This window comes from Aspergillus undulatus (assembly GCF_047715775.1).
Source record: "Aspergillus undulatus strain CBS 261.88 unplaced genomic scaffold BDV17scaffold_14, whole genome shotgun sequence".
Taxonomy (NCBI): Eukaryota; Fungi; Ascomycota; class Eurotiomycetes; order Eurotiales; family Aspergillaceae; genus Aspergillus; species Aspergillus undulatus.
In genome coordinates, this window is record NW_027396618.1 from 118,536 (window position 1) to 142,381 (window position 23,846).

General features: G+C 53.0%; 9 protein-coding genes across 9 annotated transcripts; 5 read left to right on the forward strand and 4 right to left on the reverse strand.

Annotated features, from left to right (window-relative positions):
* Positions 1–63: 63 nt before the first annotated feature.
* BDV17DRAFT_297626 (transferase family-domain-containing protein) lies at positions 64–1,623 on the reverse strand (the record flags this gene model as incomplete). Its single annotated transcript, XM_073763529.1, has 1 exon — positions 64–1,623. One exon carries the CDS (start codon positions 1,621–1,623, stop codon positions 64–66), a length of 1,560 nt encoding a protein of 519 aa, XP_073617287.1.
* A 561-nt stretch (positions 1,624–2,184) lies between these two features.
* BDV17DRAFT_289682 (phytanoyl-CoA dioxygenase family protein) lies at positions 2,185–3,852 on the forward strand (the record flags this gene model as incomplete). Its single annotated transcript, XM_073761712.1, has 2 exons — positions 2,185–3,105; positions 3,811–3,852. The coding sequence occupies 2 exons, from the start codon at positions 2,185–2,187 to the stop codon at positions 3,850–3,852; spliced, it is 963 nt and encodes a 320-aa protein (XP_073617288.1).
* A 314-nt stretch (positions 3,853–4,166) lies between these two features.
* On the reverse strand, positions 4,167–5,437 carry BDV17DRAFT_297627 (tyrosinase family protein; the record flags this gene model as incomplete). Its single annotated transcript, XM_073763530.1, has 4 exons — positions 4,167–4,887; positions 4,940–5,062; positions 5,115–5,240; positions 5,295–5,437. 4 exons carry the CDS (start codon positions 5,435–5,437, stop codon positions 4,167–4,169), a joined length of 1,113 nt encoding a protein of 370 aa, XP_073617289.1.
* Positions 5,438–9,252: 3,815 nt separating this feature from the next.
* On the forward strand, positions 9,253–9,772 carry BDV17DRAFT_289684 (O-methyltransferase; the record flags this gene model as incomplete). The annotated part of the gene is made up of 3 exons (XM_073761713.1): positions 9,253–9,347; positions 9,408–9,538; positions 9,588–9,772. The coding sequence occupies 3 exons, from the start codon at positions 9,253–9,255 to the stop codon at positions 9,770–9,772; spliced, it is 411 nt and encodes a 136-aa protein (XP_073617290.1).
* Positions 9,773–9,889: 117 nt separating this feature from the next.
* Positions 9,890–11,362, reverse strand: BDV17DRAFT_39083 (NmrA/HSCARG family protein). The gene is made up of 4 exons (XM_073764464.1): positions 10,945–11,362; positions 10,734–10,884; positions 10,340–10,672; positions 9,890–10,249 (listed from the first exon to the last, which is right to left on the reverse strand). Exons 1-4 carry the CDS (start codon positions 11,191–11,193, stop codon positions 9,987–9,989), a joined length of 996 nt encoding a protein of 331 aa, XP_073617291.1. The 5' UTR covers positions 11,194–11,362; the 3' UTR covers positions 9,890–9,986.
* Positions 11,363–11,647: 285 nt separating this feature from the next.
* On the forward strand, positions 11,648–14,698 carry BDV17DRAFT_289686 (non-ribosomal peptide synthetase; the record flags this gene model as incomplete). The annotated part of the gene is made up of 1 exon (XM_073761714.1): positions 11,648–14,698. The coding sequence occupies one exon, from the start codon at positions 11,648–11,650 to the stop codon at positions 14,696–14,698; it is 3,051 nt and encodes a 1,016-aa protein (XP_073617292.1).
* Positions 14,699–14,989: 291 nt separating this feature from the next.
* Positions 14,990–18,991, reverse strand: nrps6 (putative nonribosomal peptide synthase; the record flags this gene model as incomplete). Its single annotated transcript, XM_073759926.1, has 9 exons — positions 14,990–15,699; positions 15,751–16,066; positions 16,100–16,390; positions 16,421–16,505; positions 16,545–16,601; positions 16,638–16,677; positions 16,714–17,639; positions 17,679–18,442; positions 18,569–18,991. The coding sequence occupies 9 exons, from the start codon at positions 18,989–18,991 to the stop codon at positions 14,990–14,992; spliced, it is 3,612 nt and encodes a 1,203-aa protein (XP_073617293.1).
* Positions 18,992–19,596: 605 nt separating this feature from the next.
* On the forward strand, positions 19,597–21,848 carry BDV17DRAFT_297635 (aromatic amino acid ammonia-lyase; the record flags this gene model as incomplete). Its single annotated transcript, XM_073763531.1, has 4 exons — positions 19,597–19,736; positions 19,784–19,890; positions 19,948–21,788; positions 21,828–21,848. The coding sequence occupies 4 exons, from the start codon at positions 19,597–19,599 to the stop codon at positions 21,846–21,848; spliced, it is 2,109 nt and encodes a 702-aa protein (XP_073617294.1).
* A 480-nt stretch (positions 21,849–22,328) lies between these two features.
* On the forward strand, positions 22,329–23,592 carry BDV17DRAFT_289689 (cytochrome and DOMON domain-containing protein; the record flags this gene model as incomplete). The annotated part of the gene is made up of 2 exons (XM_073761715.1): positions 22,329–22,359; positions 22,415–23,592. 2 exons carry the CDS (start codon positions 22,329–22,331, stop codon positions 23,590–23,592), a joined length of 1,209 nt encoding a protein of 402 aa, XP_073617295.1.
* Between the last annotated feature and the right edge of the window lie 254 nt (positions 23,593–23,846).

A 23,846-nucleotide genomic window follows, 5' to 3' on the forward strand; every position in this document is an offset into this window, starting at 1 on the left:
CTGACCAGCATTATAAAGCAACTAAGCAGTTGAGTAAAGCAAAACAATACACTCTCTTACAGCCTAAACTTGGACAGGTTCAAAAAAGTTAAGAAGAGAACACTCCTCACCCTCCGCCAGCCACCTCAACATATCATCCCCCTTCAACCGCTCCATATCGCCCTTGCACAGTGTGACACCAACTTCCCAAGCATCACTCCCCACGCGGCGAGGGAATATAGTACAAACTCCCTCCGGATTCATATACGGCAGCTGCTGGAAATCGACGGCTCCGCCCAAAACGCTGCCGAAGTCCAGCTCGTAGATTTGCAGCCGTCGCAAACTTGTCACTATCACAGCGACTATTTCTGGGGAGGGTGCGTTCGCTCCGGTGGCTTGCTGCGCTAGATGGTCGCGGACGTATGCGTCGTCAACCTCGTTTAATCTCGTTCGGAGCTTGCAGGCGAGTGGGGATATAAGCTGCTCGAAGTGGATGCTCGAGTCCAGGGCCGAGTCCCCCTGGTCTCGCGGCTGCGCGGTAGCGGGCATGAGCTGTCTTTGCTCCATCTCCACCATGATAAAACAATTCCCGATGTACCTCTCCGGCACGGGTGGCCGAAGACGCCGTCGAACGTCGACCACCCGGAGAAAGGTACACGGTGTGGTATTTGCACTGTCCTCGCTCGGTCTCGGCGCAGAGCGGACTCGGCTGAGTGCGAGGTAGAGAACGGCGGTGACGATGTCGTCCTCCGACACGGAGCGCGTAGCGTGTTCGTTTTCAGAAAGCCATAGCTGTCTGGCGGTTTGATGAAGGCATTGCACTCGCTCGCCGGATAGGTGGAATGTGCAGTCGTGTAGGGATGTGTCGTGGATGCCGAATGGGTTTTCTGTGGATTTGCTTGTGGTTGTGGCAGTGACAGTGATATGATCAGTATCAACTTCACCCTCCACCTGCGCCGTAGTGTTCGAATAAGAACTATTTCCCCTGTCCAGGAAAGGACTCTCCCCAATTGTGGAAAGGTATTTCCGCGTGGTGATCTCACGGTCCATGGAATCCGCGAGATCGGGATACAGAGGGGAGCAGGGCCCTACAGGCGCGCGACAACAGGCAGCCAACATTTTCCAGATTGTGCCGACCCCTGCGCCATCGATTACCATGTGGTTTGAGAATGCGGTCAAAATGATACCGTCGGCTAGAACGTTGATCTGGAAGGCAAGAACGGGGTGATGAGATCTGTACGCGGTGACATGCATAGGAGCAAGAACGAGGCTCCTGTTGCGATCGTATTGTTCAAAGTCACTACATGGAAACGCTCCGCTCACTGGCCGGGTCGGCAATGGGAGACGAAGATTCGGGAGGCGCTTCACAGTAACGAACGATGTCTCAGTCGTTGTCTGGGAAGTTGATGGCCCGGTTGGAGCCGGATGGACCTCAACCACGCCGGCTGTTTGCGGCGAGGGCACCAGGACGCCACTGAGAAACGGTATATGTTGGAACACTTCGGCAATTGCTTTCTGGAGAATGGCAATTCCTGTCTCTGGGACTTCGAGATGGAACGCGGCTATGGACCCTGCGTAGATCATTGGCAACGAGGCGTCGGCTGCGGTGAGAGCGAAGGGCTGGAAGGGCTTGGATGTTGTCATTTCTTCCTCTAGATACTTAGGTTGCGGTGGGTGAAAGGGGGGCAGATAGGGCAATAGGTGTTGTCTAGGTGCAAGTATAAAACGGTAGTCGGGCGGGCCAACATTGTACGAATGTAGGCTGCGACCAGGGATTTACTTCGGGGTAGGAAAAGAAACTGTTAGGCTTGTTTGATGGAATAACGAGATGGCTACCTGGCCCATCATTGTAGGACAAGAGTTGGCACATATGTAGTAGTGAAAAAACCTGCCGGCGTCGCCTCTTAGGCGGCGATACGATATAAGCAGTCTGACCGCCATCGGCATGAGTGCACCAGTGGTCAGTGGCATCTGCGCGTAACCCGGATCCACGAATCATGCAGTCTGGCTGATGTGACCATGGACGTAGACGGTCAACAGGGCATGCATGTGATGGCGACATCCATACGGTCCAGCAGTCCCCTACCCAACACGACGGAGAGATCCTTGACATAAATCCCGGTCTGCCCTCCGATATCCGATCTTACATCCAGGCCTTCTTCGTTGCCCATTTTCATTGTCCAACTTGTCTGCCGCTCAACAGCCATGCCCAGCGAGAACCCCCCCGTGCCAAACGACCAGATCAAGCGGTTTGCGGTCACCGCAGACCCCGCCGCAATATCAAAAGCCTTCCAGGAAGACGCAGTCGTCATCATCGAAGGCTTCCTCACGCCAGTCCAGGTGGCGAAGCTCAATGCAGACCTTGATCCCCTCTTCGCACGGCAGCGCGCAGCCCCTCCAGAAAAGCCCCTGATGGCCAGCGCTCTATCATCAATCCTCCCCCCTCAACAAAAGCGAGTCCACAATCTCGTCGGCGTCTCGCGTGTATTTCGCCACGAGATTCTTAACCACCCGCTCATGCACGATCTCTGCAAGCGCACTTTCGCCCCGCTCGGAGAATACTGGGTTGCTACTAGCGGGGCCATCGAGAACGGCCCAGGCACCCCCGAGCAGGTCTGGCATCGAGACATGTCTGTCCATCCAGTTTTGCGCCCAATCCCGGACGCCCCGGAAATGATGATGAACTTCTTCACGGCCCTGACAGACTTCACGGTTGAGTCGGGCGCAACGCAGCACATCATGGGCAGCCATAAGCTCGCTGACGTCCGGCCCCCGGACGCAGAGCACCCTGTTGCCCTTGGGATCGTCAAAGCTGGCGACTCAATTGTTATCGGTAGCGGCATGGTGCATCGGGGCGGACTGAATGCCACCTCTGATTTTTATCGCCGCTCCTTGGCTCTGGTGTTTTATCCCTGTCACCTAACCCCATATGAGGCATCTACGCACTTGCCCCGGCGTCTGGTCGAGAGCATGACACCACTCGCGCAGCGTATGATCGGGTGGAGGTCGGTGCATCCCGAGCCTGATGGGAAGGGTCTTGGTCTCTGGACAGTTAATACGAACGATCTGGGGACTGAGATGGGGTTGGCATCTGACTTACCGGAGGATGATGAGGCCGATGTAATGGTTTGAGTAGGAGTCGAAAGAAGACTCCAGGCCATCTCAGCTTTTTGCTTGATTCCATATCCCGTTCTTCAAAGATTGACTGAGAATCTCCCATTACAATTCATCGTCTAGTAGTTATCTCCCACTTCGAGCAAAATGTTTGCACCTGGATGTGTATACAGGGAATGGCCAATAAAAGCCCACGTCAACCCCATCAAGTCATCAGCTTCTTAAAAAATAAACAGAACCAATCGTGGAGATACGTGTATAGACGTCATTTCCGTCGATGGGCGCCTGGTTCGGCGGGCCACGGTGGCTTTGCGCGATTCGTTGTACGGAAATGGTAAAATTAGAACGAGCGGAGTTCAGGTCTATATCTCCGATGTTGCTCCAGGAACATGGTGTATGATTCGCCGTGAAGCCTAATATTGAGGTGAAATAGGTCCCGTCCTAGCAGCGCCGTTGGCATGGACTGGGGTATTGACTATGTGATAGTAGGGCAATACTCGAAAGACCGATCTTTCATATCTTAGGTGGTATCAACAGGTCCAAGGAGTCCTACCTTGTTACTATCATGAGTTGAACCCGGGAATACAGCGTCACCGGCTCCTCCTTTGAAGATTTCTCCAGCCTGAATGAACGCATTCGGAAAAGGAAGTACTGGGTTGTGGGCTCATACAACGATGACTACTCAGCAGGAAAACAATTAGGTAGCTGATATCTCAGGCCCTAATGGAGTCTGGCTATGCGGATTGGACCTGGTCATGAGTTCAGCTTCGGTCCGAGGGCGTTGGTGCCAACATGTAGCACCATCACAGTGCTATGCAGCGCCCCCTACATGATCAGCGTAGTCTGATTTCTTGTTCTGTTACATTGTCGGTGGCTGAATGGCGTCAATAGTAATGAGCATGCGCGAAGCTAATAGGAACAGAAACTGCGCACTCGGACCTGTAGTACAAAACTATGACTACTCACCGTTACACTAAGACTCGAGACATAACAGTTGGCATGAACTACAAACTAGGAACCTCGTCCGTGCGAAAGGAAGAACAAGACACGACCATGTCACAAGCTCCGAAACCCTAATCGCCGTACTCGTAGCACAAATGGTATGCCTCCGTACTCATCACCTCCCTCAGCGTTTTCCCATCCCCCAACATCCCCCACGTCAGCTGTGTATCCAGACTAACCTCCGGCGAATCCGGAGCATTATGTATCGTGCTAGTCCCGTTCAACGCCCACCGGCGACTTTCAGGCCCCCCCTTCTGCCATAGCGCCCACACCCGATCAACCTGCGCATGATGCAGGAAGAAGCTCGGGTCCTGCGGCGCCGTCCAGAAGTCATCCATCGTGCGACCGAGCGACAGATGCGCTGCCCCGTGCGGCCCCATGATCTCCGCCTCGTGGAGGACCGGCCACGCACTGAAGTCCATGTTGGCCTGCAGGTCCGTGATGGTGGGCGAGTTGAGCAGGCGGTCGACGTCCGGCTGGGCCGTGAATGCGCGCGACATGTACGAGTTGAAGTTGCGCGTGAAGCAGTGCGGCGTGTAGTTGAAGGCGCCGGGGGGGAACGTGCTGTCGCCGGCGAGTGAGAGGTCGGGCAGGTTCAGCGTCATGTTTGCAAATGGGCCGTTTGTCACGCAGCCGCCTCCCGAGCCTGACGGGATGGTGAGATTCGTATCGCCTATGTAGATTACGGGATCTTTGTCGATGTGGTCGCCGTCTCCGGAGAGCGAAGTGGGCGAGCCGTCGAAAATTGGACTGGCTGAGATGTTGTCTGCTGAAAGAGCCCAGTTCCAGTACCTGCTCTGGTCAACCTCTATGTCAGATTCGTAGAAAGGTACCCGGTACATACGGCTGATGTCCTCGATATCCACACTCCTCTCGCAGTGCCTTTTCCCATAGATACACGAAATGGCGATGCCATCCGAAAAAGATCCCACTGAAGTGGATATGCAAGGTGTAGTTGATATGTGTACTGCAGGATCAGTTGAACCATGTCTCTAGTCTGAGAAGGGTAATATACTTACGCAGCAAAGTCGTCCATGCGATGACGAACACCAGGAAAATCTTCCTGAGGCAGAATTGGTGGCTTGTTCTGCATACAGTGGAGTGCATTTATGTAATCGAGTCTCTGTGATTCTGTGAGCGAGCCCCTGAACCAGTCAGTAGTCATCTATCTTATTTGGCTTCTCAATGGCTGTATTTACCACTCATGTCTAACTGCTCGGTTTGCTGGGGTGCATTCTGAATGACCCATGTCCAGGGGTTCTTGCAAACCGAAGCCACCCCGCCGCCCTGCTATTTCTCCATTCCAGAAGGCGAGCAGCGATAGTGCCCAAGAAACAAGCATTTTTCAGACAGTGAATCAGGTGAGTGATCCCACGGATACTACCTAGACTAAGCGGGAGAGGGCAATGAGCTATAGAAAATGCTTGAACATGAGGAAGTCATTGACGGAGGAGCTGAGGGTAATATATACTTGTATTGGCTCGGAGGCATGAGTCATACTAGCCATTGATGTTGCATTGGCGACACGCAGAGGGTAATATATGATTGGAGCGAGCTTCTTAATAAACTTGCTGTAGCTCTGGGCACATATCCTGCTTTGAACGAGCGCTGTACCATTGGTACTGTTGTGGACGGAGCGAAGAGGGGCTACAATAACTGCTTGAAAACACTGATTCTCAACGTCTTCCTCCTCGTCATCAACATCCGCATGAATCTTACCAGTTTCTAGATGCCTGTAGTTACGGGGCTTCTTCAAAATGTTGATGTTACTGCTATTGTTTGTTGCAAATCCAAAGGGACCCGACTTTTGAGGTAATAATGAAGCTGAAATGGCTGGATACAAAAGAATGCGTAATAGCTTCATCATCATGAACTGTGAGTACATGTTTACACTTCCCCCGCATATTGGAAGATATCCCTTAGGTACTGCTCCAGTTGATCGAGATCATCCAGGCCGCCGGTCCAGCCTATGTGCTTGTCGGGCCGCACAACGCAGATTCCATATCTCCCTTCGCCGATCCCAAGGCCATCTTGTACAGATTGCTCAGCAGCAAAAACTTTGTCATAGTGCCAGCCGCAGATTTCCGCCATAGGTATAAGGGTGTGCGAGAGGCTGGCCACATCCTGACCCGACGAGCCGCTGCAACTGACTAGGAAAGGATCCAGAACTACAGCCCCTCTTATGGACATGTTATTTCTGATATGGTCGACCTTTTTTATGCACTGTAGAAGCCGCTCGAGCTTTGAGGCACGAGAGATATCATAGTACCAAATGATGACGGCCCAGTTCCCGTCTGGACGAATCCAGCTATGTGTGTTGATGGTGGCCCCTGTCAAACAATTGGAAACATTTATATCTGGCATGCACTTTCCGGCCACCAGTTTACCGAGGGCATTTGGCAATTCAGGCGTCAGCAGGCTCTGTTGATAGTGAATTGTGCGGCCCGACAGGAAGTCCAGAGCAGCATGTACTCTTTCCGTTAGGGCTTGTCCCTCGTCTCCGGGGGGCACATGAAAGAAGTCTAGAATGTCTTTGTCGGCAGTGAGTAGTTCTTCTGCCACTGGGCGTCTTTCGATCTCGTAGGTCTGCAATATGCTTGGCCTCAGCTGTCCCTTGATAAAGCCTCCAATTTTCCAGCCTAGATTGTACGCATCCCGTTTCCATTCGTCAGTGTGTGTTCTGGCTGGCAGCAAAAGGTCACCCACTGAATTCCTGTATTCATCCCCGCCCCGCATAACGGGGAGTGAGTGTGAACGGCGTCACCAGTGAGGAATACACGGCCATGGGCAGTCATGCTACTGCTTAGCCGCTGGGCATCTGTAAAGGCTGACCACCTTGCTCGCTGTCAGGATCATTGCCAATTAAACTTTGTCAGCCCAACACTCACCACACGCAATCGGCCACATCAAGCTGGAAACAAGCCTGAATCAGCAACCATTCCGTAGGAAGCAACGGCCACCAACCTGGTATGGGCGTATTATATAGCGGCATTTGACGATGATCGACTCAGATGTGACACTGCTTCTTTCCAATTCCCCCCATCCAGCAGCAGTCTTGTTCATTTCGACATACATCCGCACCATACCATTCTCGCGACGAAAGAAGTCAACCGCCCCATCCACATGGCTGATGATAATTGAGGTCACACCAAAGCTACACACATATCAGCCTATTACCCTCGTAGAACTGCTCATAGAAGGCTCACCCACTCAGGAAAGTCCGAGCTGCCGACAAAGTCCATCACGCCCCAAACGGCTTCACCTTTTCTCCCTTCCATCTTGATCCCCATTGCGTCTCGAGCAAAGGACTTTGCTCCATCTGCACCAACGACATATTTAGCTTGAAGTATTTCGATTGCCCCATCCGGAATATACACCATTGACACGGAGCAGGGGAACGCTTCTGGGCATTCGACATCCTCCGTATCTACTGCAAGCCCCGACAGGGCTGTCTCATACTCAACCTCAACACCGCATATGTCGGCAATCTTCGTCTTCATGATCTCCTCTACAGTGCCCTGTTGGAGTATACCATGCTGCCATCTATGCGTTCCATCCCGTTATGATTAACCAGGACATATATGCAAGGCAAATCTGGAACACGATTACCGCTTACCTACTCCCAAACTGACCCCCGCCACCATACCGCCCCTCTCTGCAAAGCTGGCCGTTCTCATCACGACGCCACATAATCTCATCTGCCGTAGGCTCCCAACGCTTTGTCACTTCGTGCTCGACTCCAAATGTCTCAAGGATTTCCATGGTTCTAGGGCTCAGCCTATTGTATGTAAGCTTGCCCCTTCAGCTACCCTGGCCGATTAGACAGGGACTACCTACGCATCTGCATGTCCGCGCCGCGGGATATTGGGTCGCTTGTCAATGATGCGAAATTCAACGCCAAGGTTCGCGAGCCAAAGGGCCATTGTCAGTCTATGGTGTGATAGGGCGTTAGTACAGAGGTGTACACTTTGCACTCCTAACTATTTAGCAGAAGTTACCCGGCTGGACCCTTGAATGAATGATCAGTCTGAATCGGACATCAGGAAGGAAGATGTAATTACCGCTCCCACGACTAGCACGTCCAGTTTCTTGCCTGCCATTATACGGGTGGCTATTGCTTCTCCTCTATGTCTGTCCTTCTTTTTTTTCCTCTTCTTTCTACTGCGGCAAACAAAGACAAACTGGGAGAAAGATGTTAAGCATTGACCAAGCCCAAAGAGCAATCGGGCACTGAGTCAAGTCGCAAGGCGAAGTGAAGTATGAACATGTATCAGACACCGTCTTAGCAGACGGCCAAGCAATTGGATCGCCAATGTCCACCAGGAATGACTTGCCGAGGCGACAGCCGAGAGCATGCAGATAATGGCTGCAAACCGTCGTCATCCACAGTCCATCATACTGCCGTGCAACCATACCTTCGAGTCTATTGTAGCACACCGGAGTATATAGGTAGGTACCTGTTGTGGGGGTGTTCGACGTGTGATACTCTGTGTTTGTGCATCACTCTAATGCTTTTAGTGTGACCGGTTCGTCACAGTTTCAATCCTGTAAGACCTTAAACCATCATGTACGCATGCAGATGCCAAGCACTATGTGAGACTTCGAGATATTGGCCTAGTTCGACAATACAGGCTCCTCAGCGCCTCGGGGACGTGAGAAGTGAAATGTAGATGCTGTACGCATATGTCTATAAAGTAAACTTCCCGTACTCCAACTCTTACCTCTTCCTAACTTCCCGGACACTCCCAATACCGACAGACGCAAAATGAGAGATCGCTGCATGTTGTATTTCACCAGAGAGCAGGTCGCCCTCACAGGGGCATACTGCGAGAAGCACAGCTCCCCGCTGCCAGGATGCATTCAGGAGCAGCTACTCGCCACGGACAGATTGAGTAAAGATGAGACTATTATGGCACCGACCTTAGCACAGTGTGCATGGCTGATGAATTTCGCTCGACTCATGAAACCGAAACGCAGTATGTGTGGTCATTTTCTATGCCCTAATCACCTGCAATTGCATCAATTTCTTTGTTACATGGTACAGGGTGCAGCTGACAGGGGTCTGAAGTCCTTGAGCTCGGGACTTTCACTGGCGTTAGCGCATTGGTGTTCTATGAGGGGACTAGGAAAATAGAGGCAAAGATTACGACGATCGATATGTCCGAGACATACCTCAAGATGGCGGAAGAGGCATTTTGCCGCGCTGGGGCCACGGACCGTATCGAGCTCTTACGGGGCCGCTGTTTGGACTTGTGATCTACCTCCATTTATACAGGTACTGTGTTGAGACTCCTGCTAATACAATGGAATAGACTACCAACCCTGAAAGGTGACTTCGATCTGATCTACATTGACGCCGCGGAAGAGGAGTACAAAGCGTATACCTCCTTTATCCTCGACAACAAACTTCTTTCACCGGATGGCGTTATCTTGGTGGATGATGGTATGTATCTACCTAGACATCCTAGTACGGAACCAGGCTAAGCAAGTAGTTTTGCTCGAGGGGCTAGTGCTTGATCGCTCTATCGCGCAGGGGTTCCCTAGCGAGATCCAAGAGCCCTACCTAGCTATTGCTGACATGATCAATGACTTCAACGCATACCTTGCTTCCGATCCTCGTATTGAAGTAACGGTACTTCCGCTGTTCAATGGAATAACCCAGATCATGTGGAAATGAACAGAGTGTGTGCTTGGCTAGAGAGAACTACGACGGGTGTGGTTTTGGCAGAAACTATAGTTTGTCGAATTTCAGCTAGCAAAATAACACCAGGAGAGTTATGCAGGTTATTATCTTAAATGCCATCACGTACTCTCACTGACGCACTAAAATATTCCAGTGAAACCCTGGACGAACTAGCCTGGGCTTCCATATGACTCTAGACCAACAGGAACTAGGTACTAAAATGATTGGTGAACCATTCCTTAGCTGAAATAAGACCCTGCCTCTCCTTTGGCAACCCAAGAGCAATAGCAGTAGCCCGCTTGAGGGTAGCGGCGGTGTTCTTCTCCGAGGGCTCAGGCCCAAAGTACAACCCACCAGTATTTTGAGTAAGCCCAAACATCAGCTTCGTATCCTCCAGCTCGGGCACACCAAATGTCTCAAAGGCTTCCCAGCTTGGCTCGATCGGGTCATATCGGGACGTTTTTCCCGTGGCTGGGGCGGTGGTCAGTATGTAGATAGGTAGAAAAGTGCCATGTAGAGCGTTTCAAGAAACGCAAGTCCGGAGAGGAGAAGTGAACATGCCTGCTTGGAATTGCGCAACCAGGTCGTCAAATGAGAGGATATCACTGCAGCCATGGATTCGGGCTCCATTCCAGCGAGCAGGATCCAGAAAGAGTCCGTGGACGATATCCCCATAATCATCCGAGATGCTGATGAAGGGGACGTCTTCCCTGCCGCCCCAACGCGGACACCGGAAGATAAGGGTTCCGTCAAGGTCCGGAGTAAACGGGAAACCACCGAATATGGGGGCGGCAGCCATGTCTAGGAAGTTCTCAAAGTACCACGCTGCGCATATGAAGCTGGTGGTCTCGAACTGGGAGTTGCGTCGGGCGTACAGCTCGATTTGATTCTTCACTGCGACAGGTTAGGCCTCGGGTTACTGGAGTAGCATATACAGGGCCATGTTGACTCATACTGTCCATGGCTTTCATCTTGATCCTGCCATCGGTAAGTTCAGTGCTCGAGGGGCCGGAGCTGAAGACAAAATGTCGCACTCCGGCTTGGACGGCGGCATCCACAATGGTCTTTCCGACGTCAAACTCAGTATGGCATCCTTCTTGGAACACCTTTGCATCAGTCAGCAAGATGTTGACGAATGCGCTGAATGCCATCGGTCGAGAAGTCACCTTATCATCCGAGTTCAAGTTAACAAAGACACCCCAAGAGCCCTCGAACGCCTTGACCATAGTCTCCGAATGCAGTCCATTGGCGGCACGGATCTCAGCACCAAGGGCGGCGAGAGAGGTGCTAGCAATGGAGTCCGGATTGCGAGTAAGGGCACGCACATGGAATGCGGGGTTTTTGAGTAGAGACACGGTTACTGCTCTGCCCTGGTTACCAGTGGCACCATAGACGGTTATCACCCGAGTCGTCATCCTGTTTTTGGTGATTGTAAGGGAGAGTGAGCGTCGTTGCAGTAGTCAAGCTAGTCCAGGTTCTGTAGAACTCCAGTTGCGCAGAAAGTGGACCGGCATAAATACTTACATTGAGCAGCCTTTGAGTTTAATTTGTGCCTTTCGGATGGTTTTGGCATGCTCGACCTAGCCTCAGCTATTCATCCGATATCACAGTGTGTGCTACTCGACCGGGGGGTATCACGGTGGTAGTTGGTATATTCTCCAACTCAACTAGCCAGGTATGACGTCTTAAGGAATATATCGGCGTTCATATCGGTAGCTTGGGTTAACAGTATGAGTTTTATAGGCAGGGTAGACTTTATGTTGAAGTAGGGACCTCATATGTGGAGGAACTTGATTTACAAGAATACTTCTCTGAAGACATTGGGAAATCCGCTTCGTTTACACTTTGGGGTCGTTGCCTAACTCCATAATGGATGCCTACGAGTTATTTGCCGCTGGAAACGAAGGCCTTGGGCAGCTGTTCCAGCAGAGAATGCTGGAGGATCCGAGAGCCACTGCCATTTTCGACGCGGGTAAACGCATGACCTATTCGGAACTACATGATCAAGCCACTGTACTGGCTCACAAACTGTACGAGAAGCCTTTTACAATTGAGGAGCCCGTCGGTATCCTGGTGAAGCATGGCATGTTGGATGCAGTTGCCCAACTCGGCGTCCTCTATGCCGGGGGCACCTGCGTTCCGTTCGACGCTGCCTTGCCAGACGTCCAAATCGAACGGCGATTGAACCGGATTGGCGCTCGGTATATTATCCTGGATTCTCACAACAGCAGTCGCAATCTCCCTTTTACCCAAATTGCCATCGACGAAGTCTTGGGTTGTCCTCTAGGGAAATTTACAACATCTACATACCCGGTTCTCACGGGGCCTGAACACCGAACACATGTCATCTTTACGTCTGGAACGACAGCTGAACCGAAGGCAGTCCAAATTGTGGCGAGGTCAATTGTGCATCTCTCCCAGCATGTTCCGTTCGAGCCGCTACTCCAGTCGGACGTTGTGGCGCATGTCAACAGCACCAGTTTCGACGTTTCATTAGTCGACATTTGGGCGCCGCTTCTTCAGGGTGCTTGCATTGCCGTTCTCGATAGATCGACTGTACTCGACCTTGACGCCCTTTACTCTGCAATTAGGCAATTGGGTATCTCTGTCGTGGTCATCACCACTCCCTTGGCTAATCTGGTTGCCACGACAAAGCCTGATCTATTTCACACACTCAGGATCGTCATTATTGGCGGTGAGGTAATCAATGTTTCTGCTATCAGAAAGATCTTCGAGGCTGGCCCTCCAGGAAATATGATCAACGCATATGGGCCGACTGAGTGCTGTGCGTATTGCCTTGCACGCAAAATCACGCCGCAGGATCTTGACTACGGAGAGATCAGCATAGGCGAGCCCATCGGGAGTAATGTCGCCGTGGTATACGATGATGGACGGTGCCTGAATGACGATGAAGAGGGTGAGCTGCTGGTGGGTGGGCCGGGCGTCTCGCCTGGTTACTTTGACAGTCCTGGCGCAAATAGAGAGGCATTCACTGAGGTTCCTGACCTGGTTGATGCGAAGGGAAACCCCTACCGCATGTACCATACTGGAGATATCGTCAGGCGCAGGCCAAATGGGCAGCATGACTTTGTCAGCCGTCGCGACCATCAGGTCAAGGTCCGCGGGTACCGGATTGAACTCAGTGCCGTGGAAAGTGCATTGATGGACACGGGTTGCTTTGCGCAAGCTGTCGCATTGAGGATGGAGTCAAGAGTGAATGGCGCCGGGTCTGCACTGGTGGCTTTCACTGTGCTCTCCCCCTCGGCCAAGGACTCCGCTGTTGCAGATGCCACTGCTGCCCTCAAGGCTGTGCTGCCTCACTACATGGTCCCTCAAATTCGGCTTGTTGATAGAATTCCGCTCAACAACCATGTCAAGGTTGACCGCAAGCAACTGGAAGACATATACTATTCTCAACTGGAGGATCAAGACCCCCTCGACACTCCATGCGCAAAGGGCAGTACGCGCGATCGGCTGTTGGCTTTGTGGAGGTACATCTTGGCTATCCACGGGCTCGAAATTTCAGATGAGGACAACTTTTTTCAGCTCGGAGGGACTTCCCTGCAGGCGGCTCTACTCATCAGCGAAGTGCGGCGTTCCTTCAACACCGAGATCTCGCTGTTGGCCCTCTATGACAACCCAACCCTAAGTCAGCTGACGACCCTCCTTGAAACCCACCGCGGTCAAGTCCTCGACACTGTCCGCAACCAACAGGATGAGTGGATAGAGGACAGCATGATAGGAGACAAACTAGAGTCCGTCGCAGGACCTGTGGTTGATTGGCGAGAGGATACAGAGGGAAGGGTGTTCTTAACCGGCGCCACGGGCTTCGTGGGTGCCTTTCTGCTTGCCGACTTGCTCAAGATGCCAAGTGTGCATCAAGTTGCATGTCTCGTTCGAGCTCCGAGTACGGCCACCGGCTTCCAGCGGCTCGTTCGCGCTCTTCAAAAATACGAACTTTGGCAGAGTCAATATGGCTCGAAGTTACTTGTTCTATGTGGGACCCTGGAAAGTCCCTGGCTTGGACTGGGGGAACGGCGATTCCGAGAAATTGCGCAGTGGGCCAGTGTCGTCTTCCACTTGGGCGCCCTGGTCAACTATACTCAGCCCTATTCGTGGCATCGCCCTGCCAATATCGAGGGTACCGTGAACGTTGCTCGCCTCGCAGTCACTGGGCGACCAAAAGGGTTACACTATTGCTCTAGTGTCTCGTGCTTTGGCCCTACTGGGATTTTAAACGGTACCAGGATTATCTACGAGAACGAGGATCCACTGCTGCATGTCAACGCCCTGGAATACGACCACGGCTATGCGCAGAGCCAGTGGGTAGCGGAGCAACTTCTCCGGCGGCTTGTACAGCGAGGATTCCCTACAGCGATCTATCGCCCGGGCTTCATAACTGGGCATTCGACTACAGGAGCATGCAACCCCGACGACTTCTTTAGTCGCTTTGTTCGGACCTGCTTGGGCCTGGGCTGCTATCCTAAGCTTCCAAACCAGAGTAAGGAATTCGTCCCTGTTGATCACGTTACATCCGCGATGCTCCATATCTCATCCTCGGTCTTTAGCCTGGGCCACACATACCATCTCGTGCCACCTATCCCCGAGCAATCGATTGATATAGATGGAACAATGGAGCTTCTGGCGGAGGCGACTGGTGCGCCTATCGAGTGCATTAGCTATAGCGAGTGGGTCGAGCGCCTCTCTGCTGTGCCTGATACGACCCTGCAACCGCTCCTTCCAATGCTGACGGAGAAGGTACGCGATGGGAAGACTCGGTGGGAGATGTATGAGAATATGCCTACGTACGACAGCACGAACACGAAGAGGGCTCTAGCGGGCTGTTCGGATCGGATAGTATTCCCTGCTCTGGATGTCGACTTGATGAAGAAATATCTTGACTTCCTCTCCAGGCAGTAATAGCATACGCATTCCTTTCAATGTGTTTTGTGTTCAGTCAACAGCTGTAGTAACGATCCTAGTTAGTGGCCATTCATTAATTCACACATTCATTCATTCATTCGCGCAGCTCAACGCTTCTTAGTACATATCATATCACCCACGTTCAAAAGCAACATATTTGCCCTTTTGCTACCTTACTCCTCAGCCTAGGCTATGTCCACGTTCCTTCGTACATAGAACGATAATGGATTAACCTGCCTGTGAGCACTAGACTCAGATAACCCACCTTATACGTGCAACATCATCACCTCACAAAAAATAATCAAGGCTCGCCTCCGGCCTGTCCAAAAACCCGGTCAACGTCCGACAAAACCCCTGAACCAGACTCTCCGCATACTCTGCCTCAAAGATGCCTTCCCTCGTGAGCAGGAAAACAGTTAGTCGGCCCTGCCCAGGCCACGTAGCAAGCATGTGCTCCGGCCACCGCGCCATGGCGAAAACGGGGTTGTCCAGGTGTCCTATTGTCCCACCGAGCTGTAATTCCGGTAACCGTCCGAAATTCTCGTGTAGGACGACGGAATCAAAGGACAAGTCGGTGCTTTTCCTTTTGCTTGTATTTGAGTTTGTGTTTGCCGCACCGATGACCTCGCTCCAGGCGATAGTTCCATGCTGTAACCCTCGCACATGCTGCTGGTGAATCACGTCAAATAAATCCGTCACTGTTTCGAGACCGTCAAGTTTCACTCGAATAGCAGTGGTGTTCAAGCAAAACCCTATGATATCGTTGGCGGTACCACCCTTTACACCTGGCAGCTCAGTACCCCTCGTACTCGCTACCTCGCCGAAGAGGATATCCTTCTTCCGCGTTTCCCGATGCAATACCCACGCCCAGGCGGCCTTGACTGCCGTCGCCATGGTGATCCCCCTTGGTGGCGGTGGCGGCGAACACTCGCCCGGCGTGATGATCGAGACGTCTCGACCCTCCGACGCGCGCGGGAGCCGCGTCATTTCGCTTCCGTCTATGAGGTCCGTCCAATAGGTTATTGCCGCAGGTGTCCGGAGCTGAGCACAGGCGCGAACGTAGTCTGCGAAGCTGGGCGCGTCGGGGATAGGGTCAGCGTTGTATGCTGCGTTGAGGGTCCTGCCTATTGCATCTAGGCACCCGCCGTCGTAGAGCCAGTGGGGAAGGCGGAGGATGAAGACATGTTCTGTTGGTGACTTACACATGAGACAGAACTTCATGACTGGGCGCTGGTAGGACTGTAGATCCAGACCCTGGTTCTTTGCTTTGTCCTGTGTAATCCAGGAGCGCGCGAACGCCGGTGCGTCCTCGTCTTCTGGTATGGTGAGAAGTAGGTGGGGTGTTTCTATTGACCGAAGTGTCACCTGTAGCAGGGCGTCTCCGAATGGGACAAGCACGGATCGCAGGACGGGCGTGGTTTGGATGAATGTCGTGCATGCGTTGCGGAACTGCGTCCGGTTCAACGGGCCCTTAATGTGGAACGGGAAGTAGTCTATCATGTGGGCATTTATGGCTGCTTTTTGGAGCTCACACACTGGGTAGACGTCTTCTATGCTATCATGGAGAAACTCGGGGATGTCCTTGATGTAGTCCTGTCTGAGGGTGGTGAATGGGTCCCCATTAATGCTGGGAATATCACTTTTGCCAGTCTCCTTCACTCGCATGGCCAGATCTGATAGTTTCGGCGCCTCGAACACATCAGTGACAGTAAGTGAGACGCCCTGTAATTGGGCCTTCGCGACAAGCTGGCGCACGCTGAGAGAGTCCCCGCCAGCATCGAAGAAGTTGTCCTCAAGGCTGAGGCTTGAGGGCGGAAGATGAAGCAGCTCTTCGCAGAGTGACTGCAGTAGTGCCTCTTCACTGGTCTGAGGAGCGCGGTAAACCACCTTTCCCTTCTGACTGTACGCCAGGATCTCATTCAGGGTTAGTAAGGACATGCGCTCGCGCAGCTCCTTGCGCCGGATCTTCCCCGTCGCTGTCTTTGGCACAGCCCCCGACAGGAGTATAGCACTGGGGATCATGAAAGACGGCAGGACTTCTCGTAGATTCGCAATGGCCTCTCGTGCCTGTGAGCGGATATCATCGGTTGTAGGTATCAGCATGGCGTTACAATCCACGTCCGCAAAGCCGTCAGCGTAGACGGTCCCAGGCAAGCCGCCAATGAGCGCCACCAGGATAGACTGCGCCTCGCCGCTCCCTGCAGGCGTAATCACCTCTGCAATCACGCTCTTTGCCGTTGGGAATCGCAGACGCAGTTGAGACTCAACCTCGCCGAGCTCTACACGCTGACCACGGATCTTCGCAGTGGTCCCCTTGCGGCCAACGATACGGATCGTACCACTGCTGTCTTGGTACTGGGCGATATCTCCTGTAAGCAGACACCTGGTCTTGTGTCCCTGTGACCGTAGAGCTTGAAGCCACCGCGGCGCCTCCATGAAGCATTTCGCACTCTCCTCGGGGTTGTTCAGGTACCCGCTTCCAAGCGCAGTGCTCTCGATCATGAGCTCGCCTTCGACGCCGATGGGAACGAGCCGGCCAGGGTCCTCGGTATCAACTATCCAACAGGCTCCTGTCGTAGCCTCGCCCACACCGGAGCCCTTGAGTCTGCCAACTAGCAGGGTGCTCGCTGATTCGGATTGGCCGTACATCCCACACAAGGTAAGGTGGGGGGCCCAGTGGCTTAGATCAGACTGATTGACGGCCTCGCCTGCTAGGTTCAGCGTTTTCATACTAGTCAGCTTTGAAGGGTCCAGCGTTCGGGCCATGGACGACGTCATCGTGCTCCATGTTGCATTCAATCGATCCATCGCTTCCTCCATATCGTTCTGGAGCTGCCCCTCGGATGGTATGCAGATGCATGCCCCCGCAGCCAGGGCCATCAGCTGGTCAATGATACTGACGACAAAGGCGTAAGATACGCACTGAAAGACGCGAGAACTAGGTTTCAGATCGAGCAGCGAGCAGAACCGTGCGAACCCAGGCCCGAAGCTTCCCCTGTTAACCACCACGCCTTTGGGCTCACCGGTTGATCCGGAGGTGTAGATCGCATAGAGAGGATGGTGAGGTTGCACATCCTGGGCCGTCCCCGACATCCTCTGGCCTAGTTTGTATGCTTTATCATCATCCTCGAGTACTTGGACTGCTGGTCCCAATTGCAAAGCATCACGATGCGCACCTTCAGCGGAGAGAATCATCTGCACCGGCGTTTTCTGGCATACAACCCGCAGTCGAAACACGGGGAGCGAGGAGGGCAGAAACACAAAGGCGCCTCCAGCCTTCATGATGGCGAGCATACCAACTACCGCCAAAATTGATTTGGGCATATATATTCCGACGAACGTTCCAGGTCGGACTCCTTGACCGGCGATCTGGGCAGCAAGCCGAGAGGCCCATTCGTCAAGTTCGCCGTATGTGAGTTGCCCATTCCATGCACAGACGGCTGGGGCCTTGGGTGTACTCTTGAGCTGTTTCTCGATCAAGTCGTGGATCATAGGATCTGGGGACTTCTCCTTGTCTCCGTCTAGAACGTTCCATTGAGAAACCTGCTGCAAACCCCGGGGCCCGATCTGCTGGAGGTCTTTAAGCGTCGCCATTGTTCCGCCCAGGATCATCTGCAAAGTATCACTGAAGTGCTGGATGATCATATCCATCTGATCGGCTGGAAGCACGACACTGTCAAACAGCGCCGTTATAGAGATGTCATTTCCCTCGATCCGACAAACCACCGTGAGAGCGTAGTCCTTGCTATATGGAACGCAACTAATGGCGGGCTCGGTGTTTTCATCGTTATCATCATGTCCTCCCGTCTGCGTCGCGATCACCAGCAAATTGCGAAACCGGCACAGAATCACATTTTCGGGGCTCACGGACGTGAGTCGCCGGAGCCCCAAGTGCTCCCACGTCTTGAGCTGACGGTACCGGGCGGCAGCTGCAACGAGGGCTTCTTTTACCGTCTGCTGCGGTCGCACCAGCAAGCGAAATGGCAGTACTGCCTGGTCGCCCTTGTCTGTGGTTCGTCCGCGGAAAGCCAGTCCGTAGACCACTTCTGGGGAATTGGTTAGGGCGGATAGAACGACTGCCCATGATACCCGGATAATGTGCGTGATGTTGTGGTCCACCTTGGGGTCTGGCTCCCAGGATATCCGGGACGAAACCCGCTCTATCGGATTAGGTGAATAGGAGTCTCGTGGGAGAGGAGGGAAATGAGGCAGTTCGGTGTCTAACAACCCTTCTCCTGGGCTGTTCTCGGCCATAGAGGCGCTCTTCTCAGTACTGGCAGGTATATCCATTGTGGACGGAGGTGTACATTTGACGGTTGCAAATATCTCAGACGAGAGAGCAGCGGGAATGGTGATACTGAGAGAGTCAAGTCAATACCCACCCTCTCCTTCGGACGAAGAACGCAGGGCAGAGAACAGAAAAGTGACTACTGACGTGGTCGGTTAGTATGTGATGAGACCTGCATTCAGCGCAGCGTAGCTGGTCATAGCCAAAACCTTCTTTATATCGTCGTTCCTACCTTATTGGAGAAGACACACTCGAAGGTTTGCTTGTAAAGTCAGTCTCTCGGTGTGCGTCCTAGGCAGTGCAACCACTCCCATAAGCTCTGCCAATGAGGTCGTCTGCTGGTCACCACTACTCTCGGGTTGAGCTATCCCATCGTAGATATGCCGCACCGGAATGGATGCTGTGAGGATCACAATTGTGCTTAGGTTTTTTGAAACCACATGTAACATGTCGAGGACATCGGTCATCAGAGATATCTCGATAAGAGACGACTTGCTAGCAGGTACTGCTGACCTCTTAAATCGTCATCAATCCTTGTCATTAGTACCCAAAGCCAAAGGATAGACACGCCGGCCGCCTCGGTACCATTCGATTTCGTATTCTAAACATGCCTAGCAAAGCAGGATACCCGGGCCACCTGGCCGTCGCCCGAAAACACTCGGAGGATCTCCAGCGGACAATCCGGCGAGGCAAGACTATAATTGATGGTCAAAGCCTTGGAATCGCAGATGTGCTTGCTTCATCAAAGTAGGTCGCCCGCGGCTATTACGCCTTCATATGCTCATAAATTTTAGGTATGGCTGCGTTCCGTATCTCACTGACAATGTGGAGACGACTGCAGCCATCGACCAAAGTGTCTTCGCGTTGAAGGAGCTCTTGAACAAGGGAGAGCAGATCTACGGTGAGCTCTGTGCATGGCATATTCACTGTTCTTACCAATCTCTGACTCGATATTTAGGAGTCAATACGGGGTTCGGGGGAAGCGCAGACTCGCGCACATCGCAGCTTCAAGCGCTGCAAACGGCGTTTCTCCAACTCCTGCACAGTGGAATCCTGACCGGCCCAGATACAGAACGGGAAGTTCATCATGATAACCTGTCGATGCCGCTGGACTGGGTCAAGGCGACGATGATCGTTCGCGCGAACTCTCTGGCCAGGGGCCATTCCGCCGTCTCCAGGGACTGTATCGAAGCGATCCTCCGCCTGGTCCGGCTAGACGTGACGCCAGTTGTGCCATTGCGCGGAACGATCTCCGCGTCGGGCGATCTCATGACGCTGGCGTACATTGTTGGCGTCATGGAGGGGAACCCCGCCGTGTTTGCTCGCTCTTCGAACAGAAACAGCCAGATCGTCAATGCACAGAAAGCCCTGGAGATGCACGGCATCCCGCGCATATCGCTTGGCCCTAAGGAGGGCTTGGGCCTTGCCAATGGCACGGCAGCCTCGGCTGCTCTGGCTAGTCTGGTCATGTACAAGGCTCATTCTCTCGCTCTTCTCACTCAGGTTTCGACTGGGCTTGCAGTGGAAGGCCTTTGTGGATCTATTGAAGGCTTCCATTCGTTTTGGGGCTCCTGTCGTCCACATGAAGGCCAGACAGAGGTCGCTGCCAATATTCTTTTGTTACTAGGAGGCTCTCGACTGGCTCTGAGATCAACAGGTTTCTCTTCGGGTCTTGCACAGGACAGGTATTCCATCCGAACGGCGAGTCAGTGGATTGGACCTCAGCTGGAAGACCTCATCCTCGCTGATCATCAGATCTCGACCGAGCTGAATAGCACAACAGATAACCCTCTCATCGACAGCGCCTCGCAGAGTTTCTACTGCGGCGGGAACTTCCAAGCCACCTCCGTGACATCCGCTATGGAAAAAACACGCCTGGCACTACAGATGCTCGGAAGATTACTCTTCTCCCAGTGCTCAGAATTGATCAACCCAGACCTAAACAACGGCCTCCCTGCCAATCTGGCCTCCGATAGCCCCAGCCTCTCATTCACCATGAAGGGCGTCGACATCAACATGGCTGCCTACATGTCTGAGCTAGCGTACCTCGCGAACCCAGTCAGCTCACACGTCCAGAGCGCAGAAATGCATAACCAGGGCGTGAACTCGCTTGCGTTCCTCTCAGCCCGGTATACAATGCAGGCCGCCGACCTGGTCTGCATGATGGGCGCTTGCGCTCTCTACGTTGCGTGTCAGGCTCTTGACTTGCGCGTGCTGCAGCTCATTTTCTTCCAGACGTTTCATGCTATCTTGTATCGTACTATTACGAACGCGTTTGGGCCGGCTTTGCCCTCTAATGATGCCTATGCGGTATCCTCGCGTTTAGCCAAGGCAATTCAGACCGCTTGGCCTACGACATCACGTATGGACATCCACGATCGATGCTTGCGAGTTGTCAAGCTGGCTATTCCTACTCTGCTGGAGCAGTTGGGGGACATGGACTCGATACAGCGAACGCGCCAAAACAAGGAGATGGATATCCTCGCAGCCGTCCGGAAATGGGAACACACCACGGCAGTGGAGTTAGAAGCAACATACCATTCTACGCGGTCTCAGTTCTGCAAGGCCCCCGACACAGCGAGCTACTTGGGCCGTGGGTCAAGAATTATCTACCAGGCTGTTCGTGAAGAGTTGAGTGTCCCGTTCCATCAGGGGTTCATTGAGCAGCCGTCTGGCGAGCCTGGTGCAACGAATACACTCGATGGACGAGAGAAGAAGATAATAGGCGGATGGATCTCAATCATCTATGAGGCTTTATGCGACGATAAGCTTTACGGCGTCTTGTTGGATGCTTTGCAGGTTCCTGGGTCTGGGTCTGGTTCTGCTTTGCACGTTAAGAGTAGCACTAACGGCAACTGAGGCTTCTGTACGGGATATGCGTTTCAACCCCTGCTCCTGCCGGCTTAGGCCAGGTTCCCTTCAACGCGGACCATATACACTTTGAGTCATTAATTTCAATGGATTGTTGTGCCTTTGTGTTACGGTGGCCACCTTGTACGATGTTACGCAAGTCTTTATGTCTTGAGTCACCTCTGCGAACACCTCACTCTCGACTCGAGCCTATACATTTATATGATAGTGATGACTTCTCGTACTACTTTGCGACACCTATAATGCTCTAATCGGACACATGTTGCACGGTGGTTGGCCGGTCCTGATATCATTGCCCGTTTTCATTGACTGTTGGTCCCTGTGCAACTACATGGCCGCCCATCATTGTACCCGTTGCAATTTCAAGTCAATCGAATGTCTATAAATGATATTGACCCGGTTACTACCACTCAGTCACTCAGCCAGTCAACCACCATCTTGGTAGTGAATACAGTCTATCTCCGCATCATGAAAATAGATCTGTGGATAGGAGCCTTCTGTACGTGTACCATCGGTGTTCGAACCCCATCCCTTTAACACATATATTACTACAGTCCCCTATGCCTGGGCTCGCCCAGCAGCCTTCCACCCCCCAGATCGAGACGACATATCCTTCCGAATCACGCTATCAAATACAACTCACCCGGCAGACGCAAAGACAGAAACAGAGATACTCCTCTTCCAAATCACCGCCCCAACAACAATCGAATGGGTCGGGCTCGCGCAAGGCACCCAGATGAAGGGTGCCAATATGTTCCTCCTTTATACAGCATCGACCCCAGGCAATATCACCGTCTCGCCGCGTACAGCACCGGGCCATGTCCCGCCAGAGTTTAACCCGCGGTCTCGCATTGCGGTGCTACCTGGCTCGGGTGTTGATGTTGATCACGGCGTGATGAAAACCAATGTCGAATGCCACAGCTGCATCAAGGGCCCAACAAATGCTGAGACCCACTGGATATGGGCCTACAAGGAGGGCGAGCCTATGGATTCCGACGACGTCGCCTCGCCAATCGGGTACCACGATGCGTTCGGCGGCGTGGTCGTCGACCTGTCGCACGCACGAACTCCCTCGTCGCCTGGTGAAGATAAGGACCCTTTCACAGATCCAGACTACCGCGCTGTCCGGTCTGTCAAGAGCTCCTATCCTTTTAACGGGAGCGGCGACAGTCGACAAGTCAAGGCGACAGCCCACGGCATCCTAATGTCGCTAGCATTCCTCCTCCTATTCCCGCTCTTCGGCATCATCGTTCCATTGGGCTCTATTCTACCCATCCCCATTTCGATCACGAGAGTCCACGCCCCGCTGCAGGGCTTCGCGGCGACGGTTGTGATCCTCGGCCAGGGGCTAGGCATCGTCCTCTGGACTGGTATGGGGACAGGCTCTGGACAATCCCACCTGGCACCGTCTCTCCATCCCATCCTTGGGATTCTAGTCGTCACATGCTTGACCCTCGTCCAGCCTGTCTTGGGCTACCTTCAGCACCGGTACTTCTTGCGCACGGCCAATAAAGGCGCTTATGCCCACGCGCATCGGTGGCTAGGCCGGGTCGTGATTCTCGCTGGGGTGGTTAATGGTGGGCTAGGGCTTGTTTGGGCGGGGGCCGGCATGCGCGCCTCTGTTGCGTATGTGCTTGTTGCTGGGGTTGTCTTTGGGGCTTATGTTGCTGTGCGTGGTGGGATTTGGTATTTTGATCGTCGGGAAGGTTCTGCCCGGGTTCGGCTCTTGTGACTGTGACTGAGTAATTCTTGTTTATGCTCCAGCAGCTCTGCGACTAGGTAGTTTGTAGCTTGGAAGGTATATATAGCAGCCTATATGAGCAAGATTGACTGATTGCATATATCATACTGCATAGTAGCTAAGCGAAATCAAATCAACAATCGCCCCTTGCCGATCCCAAATACCGAATGGAGCATGATCACCCCAAGCCATATTACGCGAGTACAACGTTTCCGTACGGAGTCTGACCCTGCCATTCCTGCTTT

Bases quoted from the DNA above. Each gene is read 5' to 3' on its own strand.
- BDV17DRAFT_39083 (XM_073764464.1), bottom strand. From the start codon at position 11,193: ATGACGACTCGGGTGATAACCGTCTATGGTGCCACTGGTAACCAGGGC. The intron at 10,885-10,944 runs GTGACTTCTCGA...ACTGATGCAAAG, and splicing joins ACTTGAACTCGGATGATAAG to GTGTTCCAAGAAGGATGCCA. The intron at 10,250-10,339 runs GCATGTTCACTT...CCACCGCCCCAG, and splicing joins GGTTGCGCAATTCCAAGCAG to CCACGGGAAAAACGTCCCGA.